Source organism: Tauraco erythrolophus, chromosome 15 (genome assembly GCF_009769465.1).
Source record: "Tauraco erythrolophus isolate bTauEry1 chromosome 15, bTauEry1.pri, whole genome shotgun sequence".
Lineage (NCBI taxonomy): Eukaryota > Metazoa > Chordata > Aves > Musophagiformes > Musophagidae > Tauraco > Tauraco erythrolophus.
Window position 1 is genome coordinate 7,598,362 of NC_141479.1, and position 24,139 is coordinate 7,622,500.

Below are 24,139 nucleotides of genomic sequence, written 5' to 3' on the forward strand. Positions count from 1 at the left end.
AGCTTTTATTTCTTCTATTTACTTTTATCACTTGTCTTGCATCTCTGGGAAATTTCTAGGAATTATCATAGCCCTTTGCGAGACCTTCGATTGTTTTTTTTCCTTTGGCCCAAGGCAGAGGAATGAAGAGATGTCTCTTCCCCTCACTTCATTTTATCTTTAGCCTTCCAGCTCTCAGACCTCGGCAGTGTGTGAGTGCATGTGTGTGTACATCCTTAGGTAAGAACTTCCACAGCATAACTTTGGACACTCTGTAGACTGCAGCTGTGGCCCTGCGTGGCAAAGTTGCTGTGATAAGAAGTGCTGTCTAGCACTAAATTGGTGTATGCATACTGTAAAGTAACAGCTCTTGATGGAAGGCCTGTGACTGGAGGTATTTAAAGCCAGACATGACCCTGCACTAAGTAGTATGTTCCAAGGAACAATCCTAGATTTAAAATAAATCCCAGCCTTATTAGAGTCCTCAGGCTTGAAAAAAACTAAAGAAAAGCCCCAGAAAATTTACTGGCACAAAACCAGAAAGGCTTGCCTGCCCTGTATCGTGCTGATAAGATAAAAATTTTAAACTGTTAAACTGTCTATATTTGATTCCACAGCTGAAAAAAAGAAGCTAAGAGGTTTGTTCCTTTTTTAATTTCTGTGGCCCATGTGTTGCATGATATTACCCGTTTCCATGTGTCGCACTGGAAATTGTAGGTAGGCATCAGCATCCCTTCCAGTGTGGCTCTGACCCTCTTGTGTTTTCCATCCTGCATCGCTAACCGAAGTCCCCAAAGCAGTTTGCTGCTGCCGTCGTAGCTGGGCTGGCACTGTGGTCCAGGGCTGAGGCTCTGCCACTCTCAGCTCCGAGCACAACCCCAGCCCAGCAGCAGTGCTGTAAATCCTGGTCTGACTGGAGCAAGTGGAAATTTGCTCTTGACTTCAGTGAGGCCCGAGTTGAACATGGTACATGTAATCTGTTTTCAAATATTTGGCTTTAGGAGCGTGTTGTTCCTGTAACAGAGCTGTTTTGAACACACTCAGAAGGCATTTCTACTGACTGCAACTTTCAAGCCGGGCCTTTGGGAATTCGCTTTTCCAGCTTTGCCAAGTTTGCCACATTCCTTGGACCACCAGGTCAGACAGGAACACTCCCAGTTCTTGCTATGTCCCCTTTGAAATAGTAACTTTCTAGAGCATAAGCTGGCTTTTACAGAAAAACCAAGAGTCATTAACAACATTAACTTTAGTGGCAATTAGAATAACATATTCTTGACTGTTGGCCAGATTGTTTAGGTCATAGGGTAAAATATTCTTCTTGTGTAAAGTCCTGCAGGCCTTCCACTGTGCTACAGGGAAAAAGAAAAAAAAAGAAAAGAAAAACAAAAAGCCCCCCAACCCTGTTTCCTGACATTTTGGGTAGAGCGAGGCGTACTTTCAAGGCTGATCTCTCAAATTGTAACCTCTCTTAACTCATAAAAGAAAATTGTTAAAGCCATCATTAGAGATGGCAGGTTCATTTAAAAATTACTAATAACACTTTTTTGAAATGCAGGGACATTTTCTTCCCCCGTATTAGAATCAATTGGAGATCATTTATCCTAAAACGTGGTGCCAGCATCTCCCTTCTGCTGGCATTTGCCCATACCCTTGTGCTGTGCACAAACATCCCAGTGGCGGGTGGGAGCCGTGTGCCCATGGTGCTGTGCCGCCTTCGCAGAGGTGTTCGCTGCACAAAGTCCTTGCAGGTCGGTAACTGTGATTATTGTTGATATTTTTTTTAGCAATCTAGATAAAAACTACTTACTATTGAATTAAGTTCACTAAAATCCAAGGCCATCTTAAAAATTAGCTGTGTCGATGAACACATGTATCTGTGCTTGATACTACAAGGTAGCCACTGATCTTTGGAGACTTCAGAAGATGCCATTGGCTCTGGCCACCAAGAAGCCCCTTTATGTGGTAGCACACAGACGTGTGCCCTCAGAGACAGGCCCAGCCCCAAAATCACCCCTGCTCCTGGTGCCAGCAGTCCCTCTTATGGTGACCCAAAACCTTTTGGCAGTGTGCTTGTGCCTGCGTGCACCCGTCCTGCCTGGCTGCACTGGGATGGGGTGCTCCTGCAGTTCTTGCCAGCAGGAAAACTGCAGGTTAAATTTGTGAACTACAGCAAAAATCCTCAGAAATGAGTTCCTGAGGAATGCTGGCGGCCTGCTGTCCTCATCAGGGAAACTGAGCTCACTGCGGGAGCAGCTGGGCTGCGTTTGAAGCTTTTCCTTGCTGGATGGACCACCCATTCCCATCACCGCCCTGGTGCTCGCTGGCTGTTTCGCTCCCCTGGGCAAGGAGCTAGCGTCTCCCTGGGGCCACACGCACCCACACACCCCACTGGCACCTCATGGTCAAAATAGTGGAGATGAAGGTCGAAAAAACAAGAAACACCCCAGATTTTTCTGGGTGGTGTTTGGTTTCTACAAGGCAAGCACCAAGAATGCGGCTCGGCAGAGGAATCTGAAGACTGTGTTATTCAAAGGACAGTAACACTGAGGCGTGGCAGACATGTACAATTCCTTCAACTGAAAACAGAAAAAAAGTGTCATTTTAAAGCAATGTTGCATTTGCTAAATAATTTATGTAAGATTCACTGCTGTGTTATTTGACATACGACTCTGTCAAGCAACAACGCTTTTGAAAAGTTGCCTAGAGGATCAGATTTCCCATTCAACAGGGAATTAAAAAATGTTTCTGGAATTTTGCTTTGCAGTCGGGAATCTATTTTCTTATCTCACACTGTACAATTTATTTTTCCTAAAGCAGTGAGCTAAATTATTTGTTATTGTTGGACTTGAACAGCTTTATCCCTAGTGTAGTCACAAAGTGTTGGAGTAAAACGAAGGATGAATTTGTCACAGTGTACTCACCAGATCAGCTGGTCTTTAGGTTAACTGTCAAATGACAAAATTTCTGCTAAAAATATTAGTGAAGGTCCCTTGAAGCACCCCAAAGTTGCCAAAAAACTTTCTTCTTCAGGTTGTGGCAAAATCAGTTCAGAAGTGCTTCCCTGAGGTTTTCATTGGCGGCAGCAGTTTGGAAGAAGGTGGCAGTTCTTTAGGTTAGATTTATATACTTGAACTATTTTTATAGGTTTCTGTCTTATAAAACCAGAGAGTTGACGTTCTGATTTATTAACTATCAAGTCTGCAGGACGTAGAGGCTTTAAGAAGATTGAATGAGGTAAAATGTTTGTGATTGCAGTCTGGGATGAGAGACTGTATAAAGGTGTGCCAAGTAAATATGACAAAATGTAAGTGATAATTTGAATATGCACATTAAATGATGTGTGAAGTAAAGCAGAGCTAGCATATCTTTAAATGTGACTTATCTGGTGAAGCAGTAGTGTAAAGAAAACCAGAATCATGTGGCTTTTTTCATTACAATACATTTTTATTTAAGGAAGAGTCTATAAAGCATGAGGTTCAGCAAACGGCATTTTATTGAATAAACATAGTACAGATGATGACTTACAATACAGAGAGCGCAGTGAGTGATACTTTTTATGACCAAATCCTTAAATTCATTACCGCTGTGTAAGTGGCATATCTGATTTGTTAAGATGAACATTATATCTAGCCCTTAATGGAAATTTTGTAGTGGAAAGGTATGTATAATTTAACAGTAAAAGAACCTGAAAATGTGCAGATCAGTTAATTGCTAAGAGGGATGCTGTGATACACCACAAGCAGGCATTGATTTTTAATATTTCTGTTGTGATTCGAAGGGTGCGTCATGTTACGAGTGCTCCATGGAAAACTGCAGAGCGTTTTACACCGGTTGATTTATGTTACCATGCGCAGCGCAGAACATGGCATAAAATGTGCTCTGGCTGGATAGTGGTAGCAGAGCCCTACTAATGTGTGTGTCTGAAATGCAGTGCTTGTGGTAACTAGTTTTCATCTTTAATAAATTTTATTTTTCAGCTCTGTTTCATGTTCTCAGCATTGGTTGTCCTTAATCTTTTTGGTGCTGATCTAATTTTAGAACAATTCATCTCTGTTCACTGGCGTTTCCTTAATGGCTTAAAACCCAACCGCATCCCCAGCCAACAAGGTGGCATCTCCCTCCTGCCTGGCTGAGAGCAGCTCCCGGGCTTTCGGGGTCAGCCGGCGCGAGGTGCGGGAGGACCTCTTCTGCAGGAAGGGCCTGTGGTTCCATTCCGCTTTGCTGGATGACTTCTCAAATGTTCCCGTCTTACCAACAGAGTGTATTTGGAGCGCGTGTGTGCGGAAGAGGTGCAGGCGTCTCCATTTCAGCTGGTCACCAAAGCCTGGTCAGTGTGTCCAGCGTGTCTAATGGATGCTTTCTCTAGTGAGAGGGCAACAGGGACTTAGAAGGGCTTTTTCACCTCTGCTGCCACTCCACAGAGCCCAAGTGAGGGCCGGCCGCAGTGCTGCATGGAGCCATTGGGCACGGCTTGCTTTGGGCATGGCTGGGTGTTCACTGTGGCCACGGAGGTGTCCTGGAGTCACAAGGACATGGCTGCAAGCCAGTCCCTCATGCTAGGCCACTGAGCGCATGCTGGGGGGACTGACTCCCACCCCACTGCCAGCGGTCAGCCAGCTGCCCCGTATGCGGAGCAGCCACCTGCACGGCCGTGGTGTGCATGGCCCCCCGCACCAGGGGGAGAGAGCTCAGGCTCCCTGTGTGCTAATGCGATGAAAACTTGGGGGTTTTTCAGCAAAGATGTTTGTGCTAGCCCACGCACCTGTCACGGATGAAGGTAAAAAAACACCTGACGGACCTGAAGGTCGGATGCAATGCTGTCAGCTTCCGGCTAGTTCGGCACAAAACAAGGCTCATCTGCCCAGCAAAGTGCCTCTCAGTAGTTCAGCAGGACCTCTCCCGTCCTGGGGTATATGTGTGCTTTGGGGGTCTTCAGCTGGAGCATTTTTTTCCTTGTTGTTACTAATATTGGGGCTTGGAGGCGGCTGTGAGAGGAGAACATTGAGAATTAAAATTCAGCACATGCCTTTTCTTTGCGGGCTGTAATTAATCTTGCCAATTTTTAAAGCTTTGAGAATCTGGTTAAGTGATAAAACACTAACAACTTTATATGACAGAGAGTTAGAGGCTCCCTCTATACACCCACCAGAGAAGATTAGGAGAGAGTGTTTGCAGGATTCACACTAAGCAGCAGAGAATACAGTTGAGAATTGTTGCACCGCATGATATAAAAACCACATTAATATAATGAAAGGTGTCGGGAATAATGTGAGAGCGGCTGTAATTAAATGTATCTTAATAAGTGCAACATCCTTCTTAAAGCTCTTATTTTTCAGACCTCTCAAACTTAGAGGATGTTCTTGCTGTTGGCAGGTGGCCTGGGAGGAGAGCTGGAGAGCGAAGCGAAGGACAGCCGGGCCCTGGAAGAGAGGAACAGTGTGACGAGCCAGGAAGAGAGAAATGAGGAAGATGAAGACATGGAGGATGAGTCAATTTACACCTGCGATAACTGTCAGCAGGACTTCGATTCACTGGCAGACCTGACTGAACACAGGGCACACAACTGTCCTGGAGGTAATGTTAAACTAGCTTTACAGTTCTGACAGGTGGTTAGCTGGGTAATTGGACATAGCAACAGCTTGAGGCCTCAAGTGAGATTAAAGAATTAATAATGTAATTTTACAGTTAATGTAATTTTATTGTGGTGCCTTGGGTAGCCTTTGTTCACTCCTTTAATAAAATTAAAATAAAAGCAACAGCTTTCCAATTGGAATCTGTCAGTAATTACGTTAGACAAAAATGTTGTGGGCTTTTTTTAATGCTAAAAGTTTCAGGCTGGGTATTTTTCCCTCTCTCTCCAAATGTAGGAAGATTAAAAAAGTTAAATGACTAAAGTGTGCGAAACTCCCAGGAAGAAAGGCCTCTGAACCCCATAAAAGAACATGACGATTTCTGAGATTAAAATTCATAGTGCGAGTTTCGTAATCCCACCCTAAAAATACACCGTTCTCCCTAGGTTATTATTGCATTGCCTTTTGAATTTTATGGAAGTGAGGATGGCATCAGCCTACGCTGATCTTGATTTTACTTTCTGTAAAGCAAGAACAAGCTCAGAGCATTGGTGTGAACAATTGCAACGTATCTCGCTTTTACACGGCTGCCTTTGCGTGGCCGGCGGTAGCAGCAGGTATTCTGCAGAGCACGCTAAGCCGATTTATGGGGGTAGTAAAAAGCTTTGCAGATTTTACCAAAGATTAAATAAAATCTTAAGAGGGGAAGCGCAGGATATGCTCATATGTGTATAAATCAGAGATTCTCATCCTTCACCTTCCTGGAATTGGATACTCTGCCCATCGCTTTTTATTTTGCACTCGTCTAAAATATTTTTAGCCAGTTGCTGTTATGGCAGATGGATAGGTTGAGGCTGGCAGAGGGCAGGAGGGTTAGTTTCTCCTCTGATGCAGCAGTATCCCATCCTCTTTTCCCTGACTGCATATTCCTCCCTGGCCACTTTATTTGTTTGCTAATTAGTCCCTATTTTCTGCTCTTCTTTTGGGAATAAGTAAAATGATGCTCAGCCAAGAAAAAATACAGGAAACAGAGTACAGCAAAGGAGGGAGGGTCAGACAGGGACTTTGGCTCGGTGTGACCCCACCCTGAGAGCATCCTCCCCTGTCTTGCTCTGATCTGTGGAGGAGTGGAATCCCTGCTCTTGTTCCCATCTGCTTGCTGGGAGGAAGGGCAAAGAGACGTTGGGGCTTTTCCCCAGCCAGTGGATAGGGATTGCAGTCCTATGCCTACCCCCAGCGCTCCTTGCTCTGCACTCTTGTTTAAACCCTACACAGGTTGCAAACAAGTGCGTAAAATGGAAAGGCTACGTCTTGCAGGGTAATTTCTTGGCCAGCTGACAGCCACAGCGTTGGCTTGAGACTTCTGCAAATGACATTTGTACTCTACTGCAGGGTAGTAAGCAAGAAAATGCCACTAAATAGAAAAATCGTTGTTTTCCAAAATGGAAGGTGAGGTGCACAGCTCATGTGGACGTTGGTCCTTTCCAAAGGAGCAGTCACAGGGATAAGGCGTTCCCAACGCCATCTTGCATGGGGAGCGGGACAGACAGGATCCCACCAAGGCAGGTGGGTGGCCGTGCAGTCACAGGACATGTGTCCAGCAGCTGTCCATGGGTGGCTGCTGCTCTGTCGCTGCCTTGTCTCCTAAGTTGTGCTGGTACAGCCTTTCATGGTGCTGGGGGTGAGCTCCACCAAAAGAAAGGCTCTTTTTAGCCCAGCTATCTTCTTGGGTCTGGTTCACTGTGTGGTCCCCCAAACAGCCATTCAGCTGCAATGGCTGGGCTGGCGGAGGGGAGCGGGCACTGCTGGTGGGGCTCTAGAGGAGGAACGTAAGTTGTGAATGGTGGACACTATGAAAAGGAGCAATTTTTTCCTGAGGCAAAGATACATTAAAATGTAATGACCTAGAGATTCTATTCATATTAATACAGTCAGTGTTTTCCCACCTCAGTTTTTATTTATCCTCAAAGTAATATTCTGTTAGTGAGAGTAAGAATAACTTCTATTTTTTGAGACTTAGTAAAATAATTTGTTAGTATTCCTGTTGCTAATTTTTGATTGCAGGTAGCATAATTTCATCTTCTTTTACTGTCTTCACATGTGCTGATGATTTACAAAGACATTTTTTCTTAAAAAGGCCCCATATAACTATCTGCATATACATGAAATAGGTGCTAATTATCTCCATGTGAGAATATCCTTGTTCCAGAACAAGTGTCTGTTTTCTATTTAGTTTAATCTAGTGTCCTGAAGTGATATAAAGTAAATAGGAAGATTGCACTCGTATTTTCTGGAATGAGAATATTTCCATGAAGACAATCTGGAATATTGCTTGATATTTACATATCTTACTGTGATGAAAAAAACCAACCCTTTCAGATCTACCAGTTTGTTTGATAGCCATGAGAATTTTTGTTGAAAGCATGCAAAGTACATGTCTTTGTTCAGTTCCTCTGAAAAGACTTGTACCACCTGGGTGATAATCTAAGACCGCATTAGGAAGTGTGGTATATTTAAAGATTTTACCCCACAAAATAAGCTATTTGACTGTGTCTTTAGTTACCCTGCACTCTTTTTGTTTACAATGCCTGCCTGACACATCTGAGGTTGTAACGCAGCACCTGACCTCTTGGCAAGCCAGGTTTTCATGTCTTAATCTGAAGCAGGGTTTTCAGTCATGTCTACATGGCTCCAGATCAATACAGGTAATATTTGTAGTGATAATATCACCAGGCTGATAATACAACATAATTAATGACTTCCTTTGGGATACTGAATTTAAGAAGGTGTTGTAGCTCAGGAGTGTTGCAGGATTACAAGAGATCGCTCCAAAGAGTAGGATAAACCACCTATTTCACTGGAATCCCTTAGAAATTCATTACGGTGTGCTGAAGTTATAATACAGTTTGAATGCAGCTGCTTTGACATGTAAGGAGGTAACAAACAGCCATTTCGCCCCTTGCTTTTTCATGTATTTCAGACTTGTTTCTTTGAGGACAAAACACCGCTGAAATCTAGACATCTCTGGTAGCCTAAGTGCATGGCATTCTTTTTGATGTCAGTGTAGTAGAGATGTTCTCCTTCTGACAGAATTAGGTGCCTTTTATACCTTTTGCTCATGACTGATGTCTGTGATTGCAAGTTGTAGCTTTCCAGTGTCTACGGGGATCTGAAAAGGGTCTAAATGGGGGCAGCTTGTACTGAAAGAACATCACATTTCCTTACCGGCTCGTGTCTTCCCTTGTCTCCCAGCTTGCCCCCACAAATGAGCTCTCCTGCAGCAATCCTGGAAATAGTATGAAATAGTACCTTGAACAACTAGTGAGCATCTTGAAAAATACTCCGAGAATAAATAAAACCACCTAGTGTATACACTGGATGTGTTAAGCTTTTAGAATTAATTTAAAACTCACTGGTATCCCATGTCTCCTTAACTAAAGAAGACTAAATAATTGCCGTCGGCATCATGTGCAGTCTTTTTTATACTTTTACACGCTGCTGCTATAGTGTAGGTGTTGTAGCATGATGCTATCTCACAGCATTAGTGACAAGAGTAAAGAATTGCACATGGATTTACAAATTACTGTGTCCTCCAGACAGCACCAGAGGCTGCATACATCAAGCAACTATTCTGTGATATATCATTGTCTGGTGGCTGAGGCCAAGTTGTTTGTTGCTGATGAAAAGTGGCTAAAAAGCCACGAGGTTTGCCATTTTGCTCGTGTGTTTTAATCCATCTGTGTTAGTCTGGGTTTAGCTCCAGTATTTTACTGTGTTATTTTTGCTTCCTCCACCCATGTCAACCCTTTCCTCCCATGGGTCAAAATAGCCTCGCGTTAAGCTTTTTTCTTCAGTTTCTCAAGTGAATATAGAGTGTTTTAAAGCAAATTAGTGCCTCAATGAAGCGGACAGAAGTAGGTTTTGGTGGGGTCTCTGAGCATTTCATGAGGTCCTCTTCTGTTGTTGATAACTTTACAGGTTGTCTGTTTCAAACAGCAGCAGAGCTATATATGGATATTGCCAGCTTGGAAGCGGCTGATTTTTCTAAACTACTGTACGGTAGGAACTAGTTTATAATTAAAGTCTTGCAGTTGCTCCTTTTAAATGCTCTGTAACTTGTACACTAGGCTTACGTTTGAAATGAGGTATTGTAACTGTTTCATGCTAGTGTATAATTTTGCATTTTCTTTCATTTCACCTGCTACCAGAATTATAATTGCCATGCAACCGTATATGCAGGATGCTTATCCAGAAAACCATATACGGCAGCTTGTCAACAAGTGATGACGTCTCATCAATGTTTTTGTCAGGCGGCACTTTGTACTTCCCACTGACAAAGAGACTTCTTACATGCATTTCCAAAACTAGCCCTCCCCCAAATTGTAATCTGTGGTTGCACCTGATTGGCAAGTCAGAGATTTTATGTCTTTTTGCTGCTGCGGTTGTTGCATCTTTAAATTAATGAATTACTGATTGTCCTCCACAAAAGAAACTGAAATACAGATGTGAAAAAGCAGTGTGGAAACTTAATTATACACCTAGTTTATACAGCTGTGTCTCTAATGACCTACTGGCCCTAATTACTGTGTTGTGGCTCAGTCTGAGTGCTCTTGTCCTTGCCAGAATTCTGCTCCTTTCTCTTAACCTGACTAGTGTTTCACGCTAAAAAAAATAACAAGTTTCCTTTTTTTTTGTTCTTTTCTACATTGTCGTGCTGAAATGCAGTTTTCCTTCTTTTCAGAGGTCATAGCAGTGTTTTAAAATTGGCACTAGAAAAGCTTGGTAATATCACAAACTGTAAAAACATGGATTTTCCCTGGAGTCCTCAGTTCTTGCTGTCTAGATCGGAAAATGGGCACCGGGGCAGCGTTTTTATTGTCAATCACTCGGAGGGCTCCAAGCACAGGCTCCTGTCCTCAGTTTGTCCCAGGCGTCCCCGCTCCAGGTGCAGGGGCCGCAGCGCTCCCGAGAGCTCGGGCAGCCGCCCTGGCCTCAGTGCCCAGGTGCTTCACCTGTCTCCCTGTAGCCAGTATTTGTGCCCGTCAGTGCCAAGAGCTCTGAAACCCCAGATTATTGCAGGGGTACGCTTGGCTGGATGGTCTGGGGTCCAGCCCCCCCGACCACTGTCACACAGGTGACGTTTGAGCCTGCCAGGAGGCTCTTTCCAGGACTTCTGCCTGCACGTAACCAGAAAACTAGTGTGCTGGTAAGGTGCTGGTCTGCCTGGCTTTCTACATAGGTGCTCAGTGAAATATATTTATCATGTAGAACACAAAGCATTTTCCCGTAGCTGAATTTGGATCTGAAGTCAAACAGAAGCACAGTTGCAAATGTAATGACAAGGCATATGGTAACCTTTGCTGATACGGTGGTTTTTGCAGCGTGTCCTGTGCAGAGTGTTTCCTGAGCTGCCACTTGCTGTGGGCCAGCAAGGGTTCCGGTGCTGCCCGGCGCACCGGCGGCCAGCACAGGCTCTGCACCCACGCAGGGCGTTTGGCATGAGCGGGGGCTGCCTGTGAACGTGCTTTTAGTGTAGCATTTAATGTATTGCATATGTTTGTCAAAGTTGTGTGCAAAGTGTTATGCTCCCTAACAGCATTGCTTATCCGGCAGATCGGAGGGTCGTCCGGCAGGCGAAGGTAGGTGAGACCTCCGGGCTGCTCCGCTCCGGCCGGGGCACCTGGCCCCGTGCTCAGCCTTTGGCACGAGGGGGCGTTAGCGGGGGCTGAGCCTCAGCAGTTGTTCCTCTGGCTGCCTCGTGGATTCTGCAGGTGTGCCGGTGCCTGTAAGGGTTTGCGGAGGGGAGACAGGATGCGTGAATTGGAAACAATGCTTGCTCGCCATAAACACCCAGCTCAGGATTTGCTTTGCGGCCTCGCAGAGGGTCTCCCGCAGCGGGGGCACGGCGGCGAGCCCACGGCAGATCCCCAGCCTCGCGGGAGCCGGTGCGAGGAGCCGGGCAGTGTGCTCGCCGATAAGAGCGTGCCAGTGCGGCAGGCGTCGCCCCCCACAAATCGCCACTGCCACCTTTGTGCCGGGTCTCCCTGGGGATGGTGGCATGGGAGGCAGCACCAGGCACTGCGCCTGCAGATAGGAGCGCTGCCAGCACGGCTGCAGGCGGCTTGGTTGCGTATAACCAAAACCCCTGGTAGGAGGGGAGGTAGTGAGCTCTCTCTACCCCTCTCTCGGCCTCCACGTTGCCAGCAGTCGTGGACGGCCCAGCTATGCGTTCTGAGGCTGCACAAACGATTCTTAGCAATGATGATGTCTTTCCTCAAGCAGCATATGTTTTTCACACAGGAAGAACGTTTTCCCTGTCATTTTTAAATATATGGCCCAGTGAGGAGCTGAGGACGACACATTAGCGTACTTGTATTGGCAAGGGACTCTTTCATTCTTGCTACTTTAATTGAGTTCTTTTATCTAGTTCAAAAAGTAGTCTGCAAAGTAAGCACAGGTATATATGAAAATGGATAGAAGAGAGAGTGGGTGCATGTTTTAAACGAGGCCTCTTGAAGAAAGCACAGGTCCTTTTGAACTCTGGAACAGTTTGGCACTTGGCTGTCTGAAAAGCTGCTATCATCTCCTCATACATTGCTGCGTCAGAAATGGGGAGAAGAACAAAGACCGAAGCACCTTAAATGCTGCAAAGCAAGAGCTGGCTGCCAGGTGCCGGCTGTGAGAGCTCCCATGTGGGGCAGGACCTGTGCTGGGGAACTGGAGCCTGTCTGGCTCCCCCCTGCACCACCCCAGGTCTCATGCAGCCCTTCTGGGGCACCAGAGGGGCCCAAGCTCTACCTCCCCTTTTCCCCTCCACTTCGGATTTCTGTTTGCAAAGGATAATCCATCACCATGTTACAGCAGAGGCAGTGTTGTGTGGGTCTGCATAGGGCAAGGTTGTTTCTCAGCATTATAGAAATCTAAGTAAATAATAGATGCTTTTTGAAAAAAAGGAGGGAGGGGTTGCAGTGGAAAGGCTTCTTCCAGGGCTGGAACCTGCCGAGTGCTGCGAGGGCAGCTGTGCCCGCAGGAAGGAGGATCGCTGCTGCCCTAAGCAGGTCCCAGCATTCAAGGGGTTGTAGATGAAACCCGGTACGTGAAACTCAGTTCAGAAATGCAGTGAGGGTAGCCTGGAGACTACAACAGATGCGTGCTTGTTATAAAGTGGCCTTTAATAATGCCTTAGAGAGCTCAGTGGAGGATGTGCTGGGCTTGTCCTGTCTCAGACAGACAAGAGTGTAGATTGTTTGTGGCTTGGGTGCTGCTGAAGGGCGCACGTTGCCTTCCTGTGGGTTGTTGAGGAACAAAACTGTGCTGGCAATATCAACAGCCTTGGCAGTCTCAAAGCCGTCAAGATCTTCAGACTGCAGATGTGAGTAGTGAATGACAGGTGCATTGAAAGTATGCTTTTTTTTTCCCCCAGTTTCTTCCTCCATCCCTTAGCAGGCCATTGGGTAAGTAGCCTTCATGTAAGGATGGCCATACTGAGCCAACCTGGTGGTCCCATAACGCTGTTTCCTGAGAATATTCTCTTAACTGTCTGCAAACTTATCTGGGCCTTGGTGCTTTTTATTTAAATTCCTCAGATAATCTTCTTCCATGAATTTCCATTTTGAAATTTCTTGTTGAAGCAAGGTATGCATTTAGCATTTCCCATGGTGGGGACCTCAAGCTCAATTGCACATTGGTGAAAAGTGTCCCCTTTTGTTCACTTGAGCTTCGTCACCTGCTTTCATTTGATACCCTCTGGTTCGTCTAGTGGAGGAGACGGCGATTGCCCCTTTTTTGCCCTTTCCACCTTCCCCACCCGCTTGTGCCTGAGCAAACTTCTTTTGCTGCCCCCTCCACTGTCTCCAAATCCACATTTGCAATCCTCTCCCTGATACCTCCTGTATCGTGACTCAGAGACTGAGGCACATGGTAGAGCATGGCTGAAAGGACAGCGAGTGGGTAAGGTATCTCCTTCATCACTCGTGCTAGAGATGTGGTCACGTTTGCATGTCTGTCCTGGTTCCCAAGCAGGAGGCAAGGGACAGTGCTTGTCCTGGTGTGAAGACCTGGCAGACAGAAAGATGGTGTCTGGCTATGTAGGGGAAAAACAATTAAGACTTCAATGTTTATTAAGAAAAAAGCAACCAGCAGTGCGTTTCAGGCACTCATCACCCAACATAATTTTGCTGTTGGAAGTAGTGGGATTAAAAAAAGTCTTTCTAATGTTGATTTCTTTGAATTTGTAGAATATAAATGGGTTTTTTAAAAAATCAATTAAAAATAAAGGAAGTGTATGTACAAACACTGTCAAGAATTCCTATCTTTCATTTTTTTTAAAACAAGCTCTAGAAGAAAATCTCCACAGAAGTTCTGTAGTGCATATTTGAATGCTTTTGTTGTAGCCTCATTAAACTTGGCTTGTCTGCAGATACAGCTGGCATGTTATTAACTGTGCTCCAGGCTTGGGGAAGCCAGAAAGCAGCCTCCACCCCCCGGTGCCGGCTGGCTTTAGAGAAACGTGCCAGCATGGGTTGGTCCTCTTCAGCTGACTGGCTTTGGGAGCGCTCGCTGGAGCATCTCTGCATGGCCTCTGGGTCTGGGGGCCCAGGGCTCAGCCTGCCTCAAGTGCTGACTCGAGGGAGGGCTGCGTGGTGTCCTCCGTGCCGGCCGGCAGTCTGCACCCATGCAGCACGACAGTCCCTTGTGAGCAGGATGGATCCACCAAGGTATGTGGCCCTCCGTGGACAACCTCAAACGGGTGCCTGCGTTCTCCATAGGGGTCTCAGGCCTTTCTTTACTGTGGGCTGGCAAGAAGCAAATTAGCGATCGTCTGCCAAATAGTTTCTCTGTTCTGAACAAACTCATTACTGGACTGAACCAGTCAAATAAATTGAATAAGGGAAATATTTTCCCTGCACCTGCTGGAGAGGCTGTTGCTCTCCAAGCTGAGTTTGCACATCAGAAGACCTCCACCAGAGGTCTAAGCTGCTTCTGACTTTCTTCAAAGCTTTGGCAACAAGTATGTACCTTTTGAATGCTGTTGCATTTAAGTAATTTTAATAGGTGTTTTTAATTGTAGATGAGTTTTAAAATCGATTTAATAATTTCATATTCAATTCAAAACTACTGAAAATATATTCACTAGAAATTTAAATAATGTGTATTAAATACAGGTAATGCTATTCAAATTTCTTGCTTACTACAAGAAGCAAATTTCTTGCTTATTACATCTTAAATAATGAAAAAATTGATTTTGGGTTTTCAAGGCGCTTGGTCTGTTCATATTAAATGGGGCATTTGAGCACCTTTAAACGTTTTAAACTAGCAACTCATTTCTGATGCAAGGAAATACTAGTCTTATTTTCATCATGATGGAATTAAGAAGTCTCTCTATTTGGCTTAAGTTTTGACTGTTACTGGAGGGGGTATTGCTTCCTTCTGTCTCCTACCTTATGCTGGTACAAGGTTTGTGTTGTCTTTGGGAGGCGACATTGCTGACAATTAAAAGAATGAATTTTCAGTTTGTGCAGCTCCTAGCTCTGGTGCCCTATGGAGCTGCATGAGCCATATGTCAACATGAGGGAGACAAGAGGTCAGGGTTTGGGGGAGAATTCAAGACCTCCCCCCCTTAACAGCCTGAGTTATTTTGGATGAAAATGACTGTAACTGTGGCTTCACCAGTTTGCCTAATGGCAGGCATGAAATTGGTGGAAGAGCCAAGGTCTTTCATCCAGGTGGGTTTTGTTGCTGGTGATACCTGCAACCGTGGGGATGAGCTTCCTCTTGAAGGCACCATTGTTTTGGCATGTGGGTCAATCTCTTCTTTAGGCTCCCTTGAAAATTTTTCTCAGTGTAATGGTGAAAGACTTTTTGGCTCCTCCTTATCTTGCTACTCAATTACTCTTAGCCTTGCTGAGGAGGACATAAGGAAAGGCTGAAGAAGCCCATTGCTTTTCTCTTCTCAAGGGAATCTCTTACATTAAACATTTGAATAGATTTTTGAACGTAATTTCCAGTCATTTCCTCTACGGTGAACTCAGTTCACTCGTGCAGACTTTGTACTTAATGATATCTCTTAAAATAAATGAGATTTGATATAATTTATATTAAATGGTCATTTTAGAAATCTACATCTACTAATTATTCATTAGAAAATTTGGAAAGACAGAAGTAGAATAAATTCCTTTTATGACCTTGCAAGTCTACAGAAATGTAAATATATACACCTGTGTTCATTTTCTCTGAGGAAAACTGAATGCAGGTGACTTACTGGACTCTAGGAGTAGTCTAAGCAGATTTGAATTACATTGTTCAATCTGCATCAATAAACCATAGCGACCAACCAAGCCAAAAACAGCCAGAAATTCAATATGCCTCTAGAACGTTTTTTTAACATTCATGATGATATCCCGCTTGTGGTCTGTCCCCGTGTCATATGGGATTTTGCTTTCGTGAGTTCTTCTGGTTGTCTCCTCGAGGTGACTGCTCCCTTCCCTTCTCTCTCCCTGTTGCCTGTGCTGGTGTCCCTGTGGGCTCCCTCATAGATTTCATAGATTTCTAGGTTGGAAAAGACCTCAGAGATCATCGAGTCCAACCGTCCCTAATCCCCATTAAACCATATCCCTAAGTAGTTCATCCACCCTATTCTTAAACACATCCAGGGATGGGGACTCAACCACCTCCCTGGGCAGCCTATTCCAGTGGCTGACAACCCTTTCAGAGAAGAAATACTTCCTAACATCCAACCTGAATCTCCCCTGACTAAGCTTGTACCCCTTCCTCTTGTTCTGTCACCCATCACTAATGTAAAGAGCCCTTCCCCTACCTCCCCACCATCCCTTCTCAAGTATTTGTAGGCTGTAATCAGGTCTCCCCTCAGCCTCCTCTTCTCCAGGCTAAACAGCCCCAACTCCCTCAGCCGCTCCTCATAAGTTTTATTTTCCAGCCCCTTGACCAGTTTAGTCGCCCTTCTCTGGACTCGCTCCAGGAGCTCAATATCTCTCTTAAGGCGAGGGGCCCAAAACTGGACACAATATTCCAGGTGCGGCCTCACCAGTGCCGAGTACAGGGGCAGGAAAAGGCTGTCTCGTTCCTTGCTCCTTCCTGGACTGCCACCAGTTCACATCTTGCTCATGGCAGTCTTCTCCCTGACACCGAGCTGGCATTTGCCCTTTCCTGGCCCTGCAGGTAACCGGGTCACCTCACAGCTTAACTTAACCTTTAAGTTACACTTTACTGTGTTAGTGTTTTCTCCTTTACTCTCAGCTGCAGTTGTTCTTTTGTCCCAGAGCTGGCTCTTCCTTGGGGCTCTGTACACATGCAGAGCCCTCCTTGAACCATTCATGGGGACCAGCATCTGCACATCCCCTCAAGGTGCTGTGAGAAATCAGACCTGCTCCATGTGCAGTTTTGGAGCAGTCTCAGCTACGTTCAGATGAGCTTAAGACATGTGTCAGTAAAATCTTTGTTCACAAAACCTAGAAAATTATTTAATTTGCGTTTAGACCACATCCAGATCCAACCTGGATAGCTGCTTGATCTCACCTTACGGCCTTTCTCTGCTCCTTCCTCAGACACTGGCTGTGACTTGTTTTACAAGAGCCATTTCATGTAGGAATTGCATTCGATCAGGTGTTTTAATGGTATCCGGTGTAACTGGGTTTGATTTTCACCAGAGCCTCTGGTACATATAAATACAGCAGATAGTATTCCTTGCTTTTTATGGAGGATAAACTGTCATCTTTAGGAGGCAGTCACAACGCTGTTGTATTCCTCACACAAATAACACAAATTTAACCCAAAATTTAAAATAAAAGAAAATGAAAGCAAGTAGGATTTTCTTGTCTCATAGCTTAAATGGGAGAATACTGAGTTTTGTGACTGCCAGTTTAAATGCTGGACATGCAAACATCAGGAGGGAAGATGCTCTTTCTCTCGATAACTAGCTATGCACATACATATCTATGACGTACAAAATGCTCCATTTTATGTTAATCAGTTCAGTTGTGAAAACCCGACTAGCTAAAATTGGCTATATTGAAAATAGCATCATTACTTTGTGGGGAGCATCAGTCCTAACTGAAAGAGCCACGAGGAGAGCTGGTCCTTACAGTGAGTGGCAGGGAGTGATTTTGCAAGTGGTACTGGAGTTGGGAAAAGTGCAACCTGAGTTAGCAAAACTGTCTGCTTTTCCAGTGGCTGCCACAGTAATTGGCCGTGCATGCCCAGATCCCCGAGTGACAGGCGGGGGCTCAGTTCTGGGAGAGCTTGGCCACTTCAAGCAGGGGGGAGAGAGAGGGAGGGAGGACAGGGAGAAAAAGAGAAAAACAATTTGTGAACTTGCCCCTTTTGAGATGGCAAATGCTGCTCTCCCTGTGCCCAGGATCATTGCTGAGGAGCCAGCAGCTGCATCCCACTCTTCTTTTGCTGTCAGAGAACGCCACTGCAGAAACCTCCGTAGTTTCAAGGAGCCACTATTTGTACGTAGGGGATAGAGGAAACTCGTGGACAGAAATGTTGTGGTGTGTGGGCTGCTCTGGATTTTACTCTGAGGAAGATCTCCACAAATGTTTTAAATTAGGCTATCCTTGATAATTCTGGTGGTATGGAGCCCAACCAAAATTTCAGGAAAAAACAAGTTGCTCTGCTAAAGCAGACATGAAAAAAATGAAGGGCTTAACTTTTGTCCTGAGGGTGATAAAACAGCACTGCACAGCTGAAAATCAATCTGACCTTCACCCACGTGATGCTGTTGTCTCAGTCTGTCTTTCATTTCCTTTGGTTGAGTGAAGGCCATGGCATTCAGTAGGGAGAAAAGCCAGAGGGAGGTGGGGAGAATCCTGTTTTCTCTGGAAAGGCTTCGGTGCTTGCATAAGTTGACTCCATAAAGAGAGTTGCTGTAAAACTTTGAATTATTTCATTAATTTTGTTTTTTAAAAAAGTAGTAGGCAGCAATCACATTAAAGTAAAGAAGACGTATGCTGAAAAAAAAAAAGAGAGAAGTGTTTCTGGTATAAAACATTCTGTTTTAATTAAACCTAGAATTAGCCAGCGATGGTATTTTGAAATGAAGGCTTCATGCAGCAACAGGAAACCTGCACATTCATTTAAAATCAGAAATTTGTACCCAAAGGGGAGAAAAAAGGCCAATTATTTTTTCCAGAGATATTTTAACATTCTGTGTTGCAGGCTTTGCACAAACAAAGAGAAAGTACCCAGATACATGTATATTTACATATACATCAATAAACCAACAGTTAGGGCTTGTGTATAAGCAATATTATTGATTTTCAAAATAGAGGTACGATTTCAATTGGTGGACTACTCATTTTGCACAACATCCTCCAGCGAGTAGTTCACACCTTGTTTTCCCAAACACAGAGAATGAACTAAATGAATGGATAAAATTCTGTGCAGAATTTAATTCTATTAGACAACAACACCAAAAAAGGGGAACTATATACATATAAAAATATATATATTCTTATTTACATCTTGAAAGCAATTAAAAGTGCAGTTCATGGGTGTTCATCCAATCCCCTGCTTCTTCCATCCTCGTTGAATTTAAATGTGACCCAGAGCCAAAAAGGTGCCAGATATTTCTTTTGGAAAATAGTAAGTTTTGCAGACAGGCTTTACAAAACTGAGATTGCTGTAAGTTCTGCCTACTCTAAACTGCAGTTTTCCTGATTCATCTCATCGCACACAGATAATGTCCTTTCATGGTACAGTCATAAACTACTCTTGCTTTATATTTTTGTGCTACGGATATCCTAGCTGCTGTAGCATGGAGAGCGTTAGGGATATCTGCTATTTTCTTTGTTCGGCGAACATTGCCTGTTCTAGGAAGGTCTGTAAGAAATGTCAACTTCTTGTTGAAAAGATAGAGATGGAGATTGGATTTAGCTGTAGAGATTAATCCCTGCTTCGTAAAGGTTAAGAATGAAACAATTTGCTCATTAATCTGTTTGGGATGATGGAGATAAATTTGTGACTACAGCTTTTCGTTTAAGTGTGGTTTGTCTGATGTGCCAACCATCGTGGATGCTATTTAACATTATATTAAAAAAAAATAGCAATACAAAAACCCCAGCAAATGTAAAAGATGTCAGGACCTTTTCCTGGCGAGCTCTACTACTCAGGTCTCCATGTGATATGCCAAAATGCTATTTGCATAAATGTAGAATTTAATAAGTTATCATTCTGATTAACGCCATTAACTGCTTAACTACTGTAGAAATTGGCTTCCAAAGTTGCTTGATGGTAGCTGTTGCTCTCCACGTCATTCCATTTGCTGTCTCGCTGGGGATAATGGTATGCAAGGGAAAGCAAGAAGGTCAAGGATCTTTTTGTTTAGTCTCTTTGCACATTAAAAGTTCTATTATGTGTTTGTATTGCATGTGGTTTCCAGTCTGTTGGCTACAATGCTTTCAAAACCCATTGATGGTGAGTTTGTGAAGCTAAATATATCTTGTGGGTTATGACTACCAAGCTATCACTTTGTGTAGCAGTCTGGGCCAACATTTCACAAGTGTTTTTCAGAATGAGGAATTTTGAAACCGAGTCAAATGATCTGACAAAAGGGTTAACAGAAATGCTAATAGAGAAGATGACAGCAAAGGCTTGCGGTGTGCTGAGGGAGGGGGTGTTTGGAGCTATGCTCTGCTGTTTGTGGGGAAGTGGCTCTCACGTTGGGGTTTTCTAATGGGTTTTTCCTGGGGGTGGGGGAGGGCTGTCGTGTTGTTGAGAATGACACAGCCGCCGCCAAGCTGAATGTGGTTGCAAAAAGCAGTGTCTTCTACAGCCATCCCTTTCTCTGCCCCGGCAAGAAGTAGGTGCAGTGTTTGGGGGGGGACATGCGTGGGGGCCCCACGTGGGCTCGCCCCACGGATTCCTACTGCCTGCCCCCTCGCCGGAGCGGAGCCGCCGGCCCATCTGTCCCCCCCTCAGCTGGCAGGGCACTCGGGCTCCGCCGAGACCTGGCTGCTGCTTCTTGCCCGACATTTAAGGGAATGCAAAACCAGACTGCAGGATGCAGCCACATCCTAAGGGCTGGCACAGCCGCCTTGCGTGTTCTTGCTCTCCAGCTAGTCGACTGACCTTTTGAAAAAACAGTTTCAGCTGCTGTGAAACACCAACAGTAGCTTTAATAGATTTCATTTTGGTATGAAATAGCTATGGTCACATTTTGATAATGTAAACTAGCAGCCGTAAGCGTGGCAACAAGAGTTGACGTTTTAGCTGATTGTTTCAGGCCGTGTACAAACTCAGGCAGATGTCTCTGCCTCCCTGCCAGGCATTAGCCCAAGATACTCATTTTGTTTTAAAAGGAAAGCAGAGGTTTTATTTTTTTAAAGCAATTTGTGTTCTGACTGCATGAGTACCTTCACACCTGTCAGTTGAATCCAGCGTGTTCATTCCCAAGGGTAACTGACATCTGGGAAGTTCTGCCTCAGCCCGGACCGATCCCCTTCGCAGCGTCTTTGGTATTTTGAATTGAAATGGAGTTACACCACTGCACATCATCCTTTGCGTTATTCTGTTCTGCTCCAGTATTTTCCTGCTTTTATAACTTTCGGTTTAAATCCCGTTCTTGGGCTATTTCAGGAGTGTTGCAGTTATCTGTAAGCTGTCTTGCTTTTCACCGTGGGGCTGGTGAGCTCAAAAACATCTGCAGGCAGGGTCAGTCCAGCTTGCTAGTCTTCAGAGGATATTTACAAAGTTTCATAAGGCTTGGACCCATACCCACACCCATCCTAGATGCAGTGTCTACAGATTTATCCCCGAGAGCCTCTTAGAAGCTTTGTTTGTATTACTATCTAGAGCTATCCCACTGCAGAAATCCTCAGGAGAGAGAAGTGGTCAAGAGTACTTAGAAACATCTGTTAAAAATTCAGACAAACACTGCACTGTCACTAGAAGCCGTTAGGATGGGGCGAATAAAATTTACCATGTGCTACAGGAAAAAGGAACATTTTTTTTGTTCCTTTACTTTTCTTTAAAAATCGATCGTTTGGTCAGTAGATGTTGGAAAACGCCACTGCAGAGCACACTTGGGGCAGAGAGCTGCTTTTTACCAATGTCACAAACTCACTGGAGAGCCAAGCCTTGCCGTCTTACGGGAGTGCTGTTTCCAGAGTACTCACGTTTGATTCATCACACACTTTCTACTTGTTTCAAGAAACTCTGCTTTATAGTGCAGACCTAGAAAGTGGCGACATTAGGAGATGAAGTGACTTCACTGTGACTGGTCGGTTGCTTGACATACTTAGGCAAAAGGGAAGACCAAGTTGTAGCAAGAAATCTAGAGGATGAACTCTCTGACTAGTTGCTTTTTTGTGTGTGGCTACATCCTGGATTCAGTGAGTACTTGAGAAATATTGGCATTTGTCCCTGATGATGTATCGTGAAGTAACAGGCAATTTGGCAGAAAAAAAGTTTTCTTATGTGTGAGGCCGGACTTGCTATAGTGTTGTGTTTCTCCATCGTAGTAGTCCAGCTCATCCCCCCCCACCCAACCCCGTTCCCCATAGAGTACTCTCACCTCTCTTTCCCATCCTCTGCCTACAAGCAGGATGAGAAGCAGCACGAGCTGTGCTGGCTGGCCGGGTGGCACACGTGTGCTGGTACCCTAGGACAGGCCCAAGAGCAGGGATAAGTGCTGCTTCTGTTCTTAGCCTTTCTCTCAGCAGAGACATGAACTGGAGTCTCTGTCCTACACAATCAAAGGTAGGTTTGCCAACCTTATAGAAACTCAATTTCTATAAGAGAAACTCAATTTCTCTCTGAGCCCTCTATCCCCAGTCCAGTGTGATTCAAAAGTTAATAGGAAGGGACAAACAGTTAAGACATATGACAGGCAATATGATCACATAAACCTTGTTTTCTTAGGATGCCAGGCTGAAAAAAATGAACACAAAGCTCCTGAGAATAAATGAGTGGCTTCAGATTGAGACTTGACGAACAATGTTGGCTTTGTTATCGCTCCGCAGGTAGCGAGGGGATAGGGTTAGGGAGAATTTCCAGAAATGCAGGAGAGTCGTTATTAGAAGGGTAAAGCTTCCTCTGCCTCACATCCCCCATAGTGGACCCCGCATTACCCTGGTCCCTCCTCCTTTTAGGAGCCTTTTGAGGAAAAGTCTCCTGTCACTGGAACATCTCTCAGGTCTTTTCATCTGTGAGCTGCCAGGTGAAAGAATGGGGCTACAGAACAAAAGATGTTCAGATACTGCAGACAAGCTTTTGTAGGATCTGCCACGTCAGCTGTCTCTTATAAGGTCTGCTGTATTTTCTGTTGATGGTGCTCTTCTCCCGAGGATTCCCCCACACCTGGGAACGCCTGCCATAACCCGCACTGATATTTTCCTCAATGCCTTTCTTTTCTGCATACAGATGGAGCTGGGATAGCACACACCATTCTTGCCCTTATTCTGTTCTGCTCCTTGGCAGTCCCAGCTTTCCTGGCTGGGAGCTTTCATCCCACCTCCCTCTCAACCTTTTTCAGGAGGGGCTTTGCAATTATTTATAAGTTAGCTTGTCCTGTTTTCTGACGTTTTCAGCGTAGTCTGCGGGAAAGCTGAGTATATGTTCTGTGGTTTTACAGGGAACAGAAAACTTCAAGTAAATGTTGCTCGTCTGTATTAGCGGGATATTTTGGTTTTTTAGGACGCAGGAAGCTCTCGCTTTAACATCGGTGGTCTTCTGAGTGGAAAGAGTCGTAGTGGCCTGTAACCACCTCTTGCCTTTGATGCATTTGGAGATCCTGGAAGGGCAGGCAGCCAACTCCCTTGCATGTTTGGCAAGGGGTGGGGTGGAGGGGCTGGTTGTCCCACTTATCCTGTATTCCTCCTCACTGTCCTCAAGTTGATTTTCTCTCTCCTTCCTCCTACCACATATCAGAATAAGAAGCACCTTATGATTTACCTCCTCCTCCTTCCACTTGTTGTGTTCTGGGGCTTGAGATTTTCCAAAATACATTGTGGTAAGAGGCAAAGCTATAATGATTTGGGCATTGTAGCTCTTCTAGAGGCATCCTTAGATTCTCTGAATGAAATAAATGACTCTTTGAGCTGAAGAGCAGTATTTTGTCATTTTGCTGCTACAAATAGGTGGGAGGAGTGAGTAGCTCTTCCTCTGGAAGTAGTAAAGTGGACTGGCTTGTCTACTGCCCAGTACAAGTTGGATGATGCACTTAGCTATTCACCCCATCCTCCACCGCAGCAAGGTTTCGCTTGCCTACATGCATTGCATATGTGTGAGAGAATTGCAGACTTCTCTTCCAAAGATAACTCAAAATACAGAGACTCTTCTAAGGAGAAATGTATTCCCCCTCCAATGTTATGCACACAGAAATCAAATTTCTTATGATTTTTACCAACCTTAGATAAAAACTGATGGTTGCAGCTGAATCTCACTTTGAGCTTTTCATTAAAACTGTTCAAAGCAAAATACAGGGTGGAGGATCTCATGTGAGCCAAAACTAACCTCCCTGTTCCTGCCAGTGAAGCTCTATTGCCAAATTTCACACAGCCGTGCTCTCTAGCACCTCCTTTGAACACGAGTGTGGTTCTGGAGGCCGTTTTGAAGCTCCCACTTGAAAC

The 24,139-nt window shown here is 44.8% G+C and overlaps 1 protein-coding gene across 1 annotated transcript in view; it reads left to right on the forward strand.

The window, feature by feature from the left end:
- The first annotated feature begins 5,441 nt into the window (after window positions 1–5,441).
- ZNF423 (zinc finger protein 423) overlaps window positions 5,442–24,139 on the forward strand; it is a 164,706-nt gene continuing 146,008 nt past the window's right edge. Inside the window, exons 1-2 of the mRNA XM_086621013.1 lie at window positions 5,442–5,553; window positions 9,528–9,608. Of these exons, the coding sequence (XP_086477139.1) occupies window positions 5,457–5,553; window positions 9,528–9,608 (178 nt within the window). The 5' untranslated portion in view covers window positions 5,442–5,456. The remainder of the gene's footprint in view (window positions 5,554–9,527; window positions 9,609–24,139) is intronic.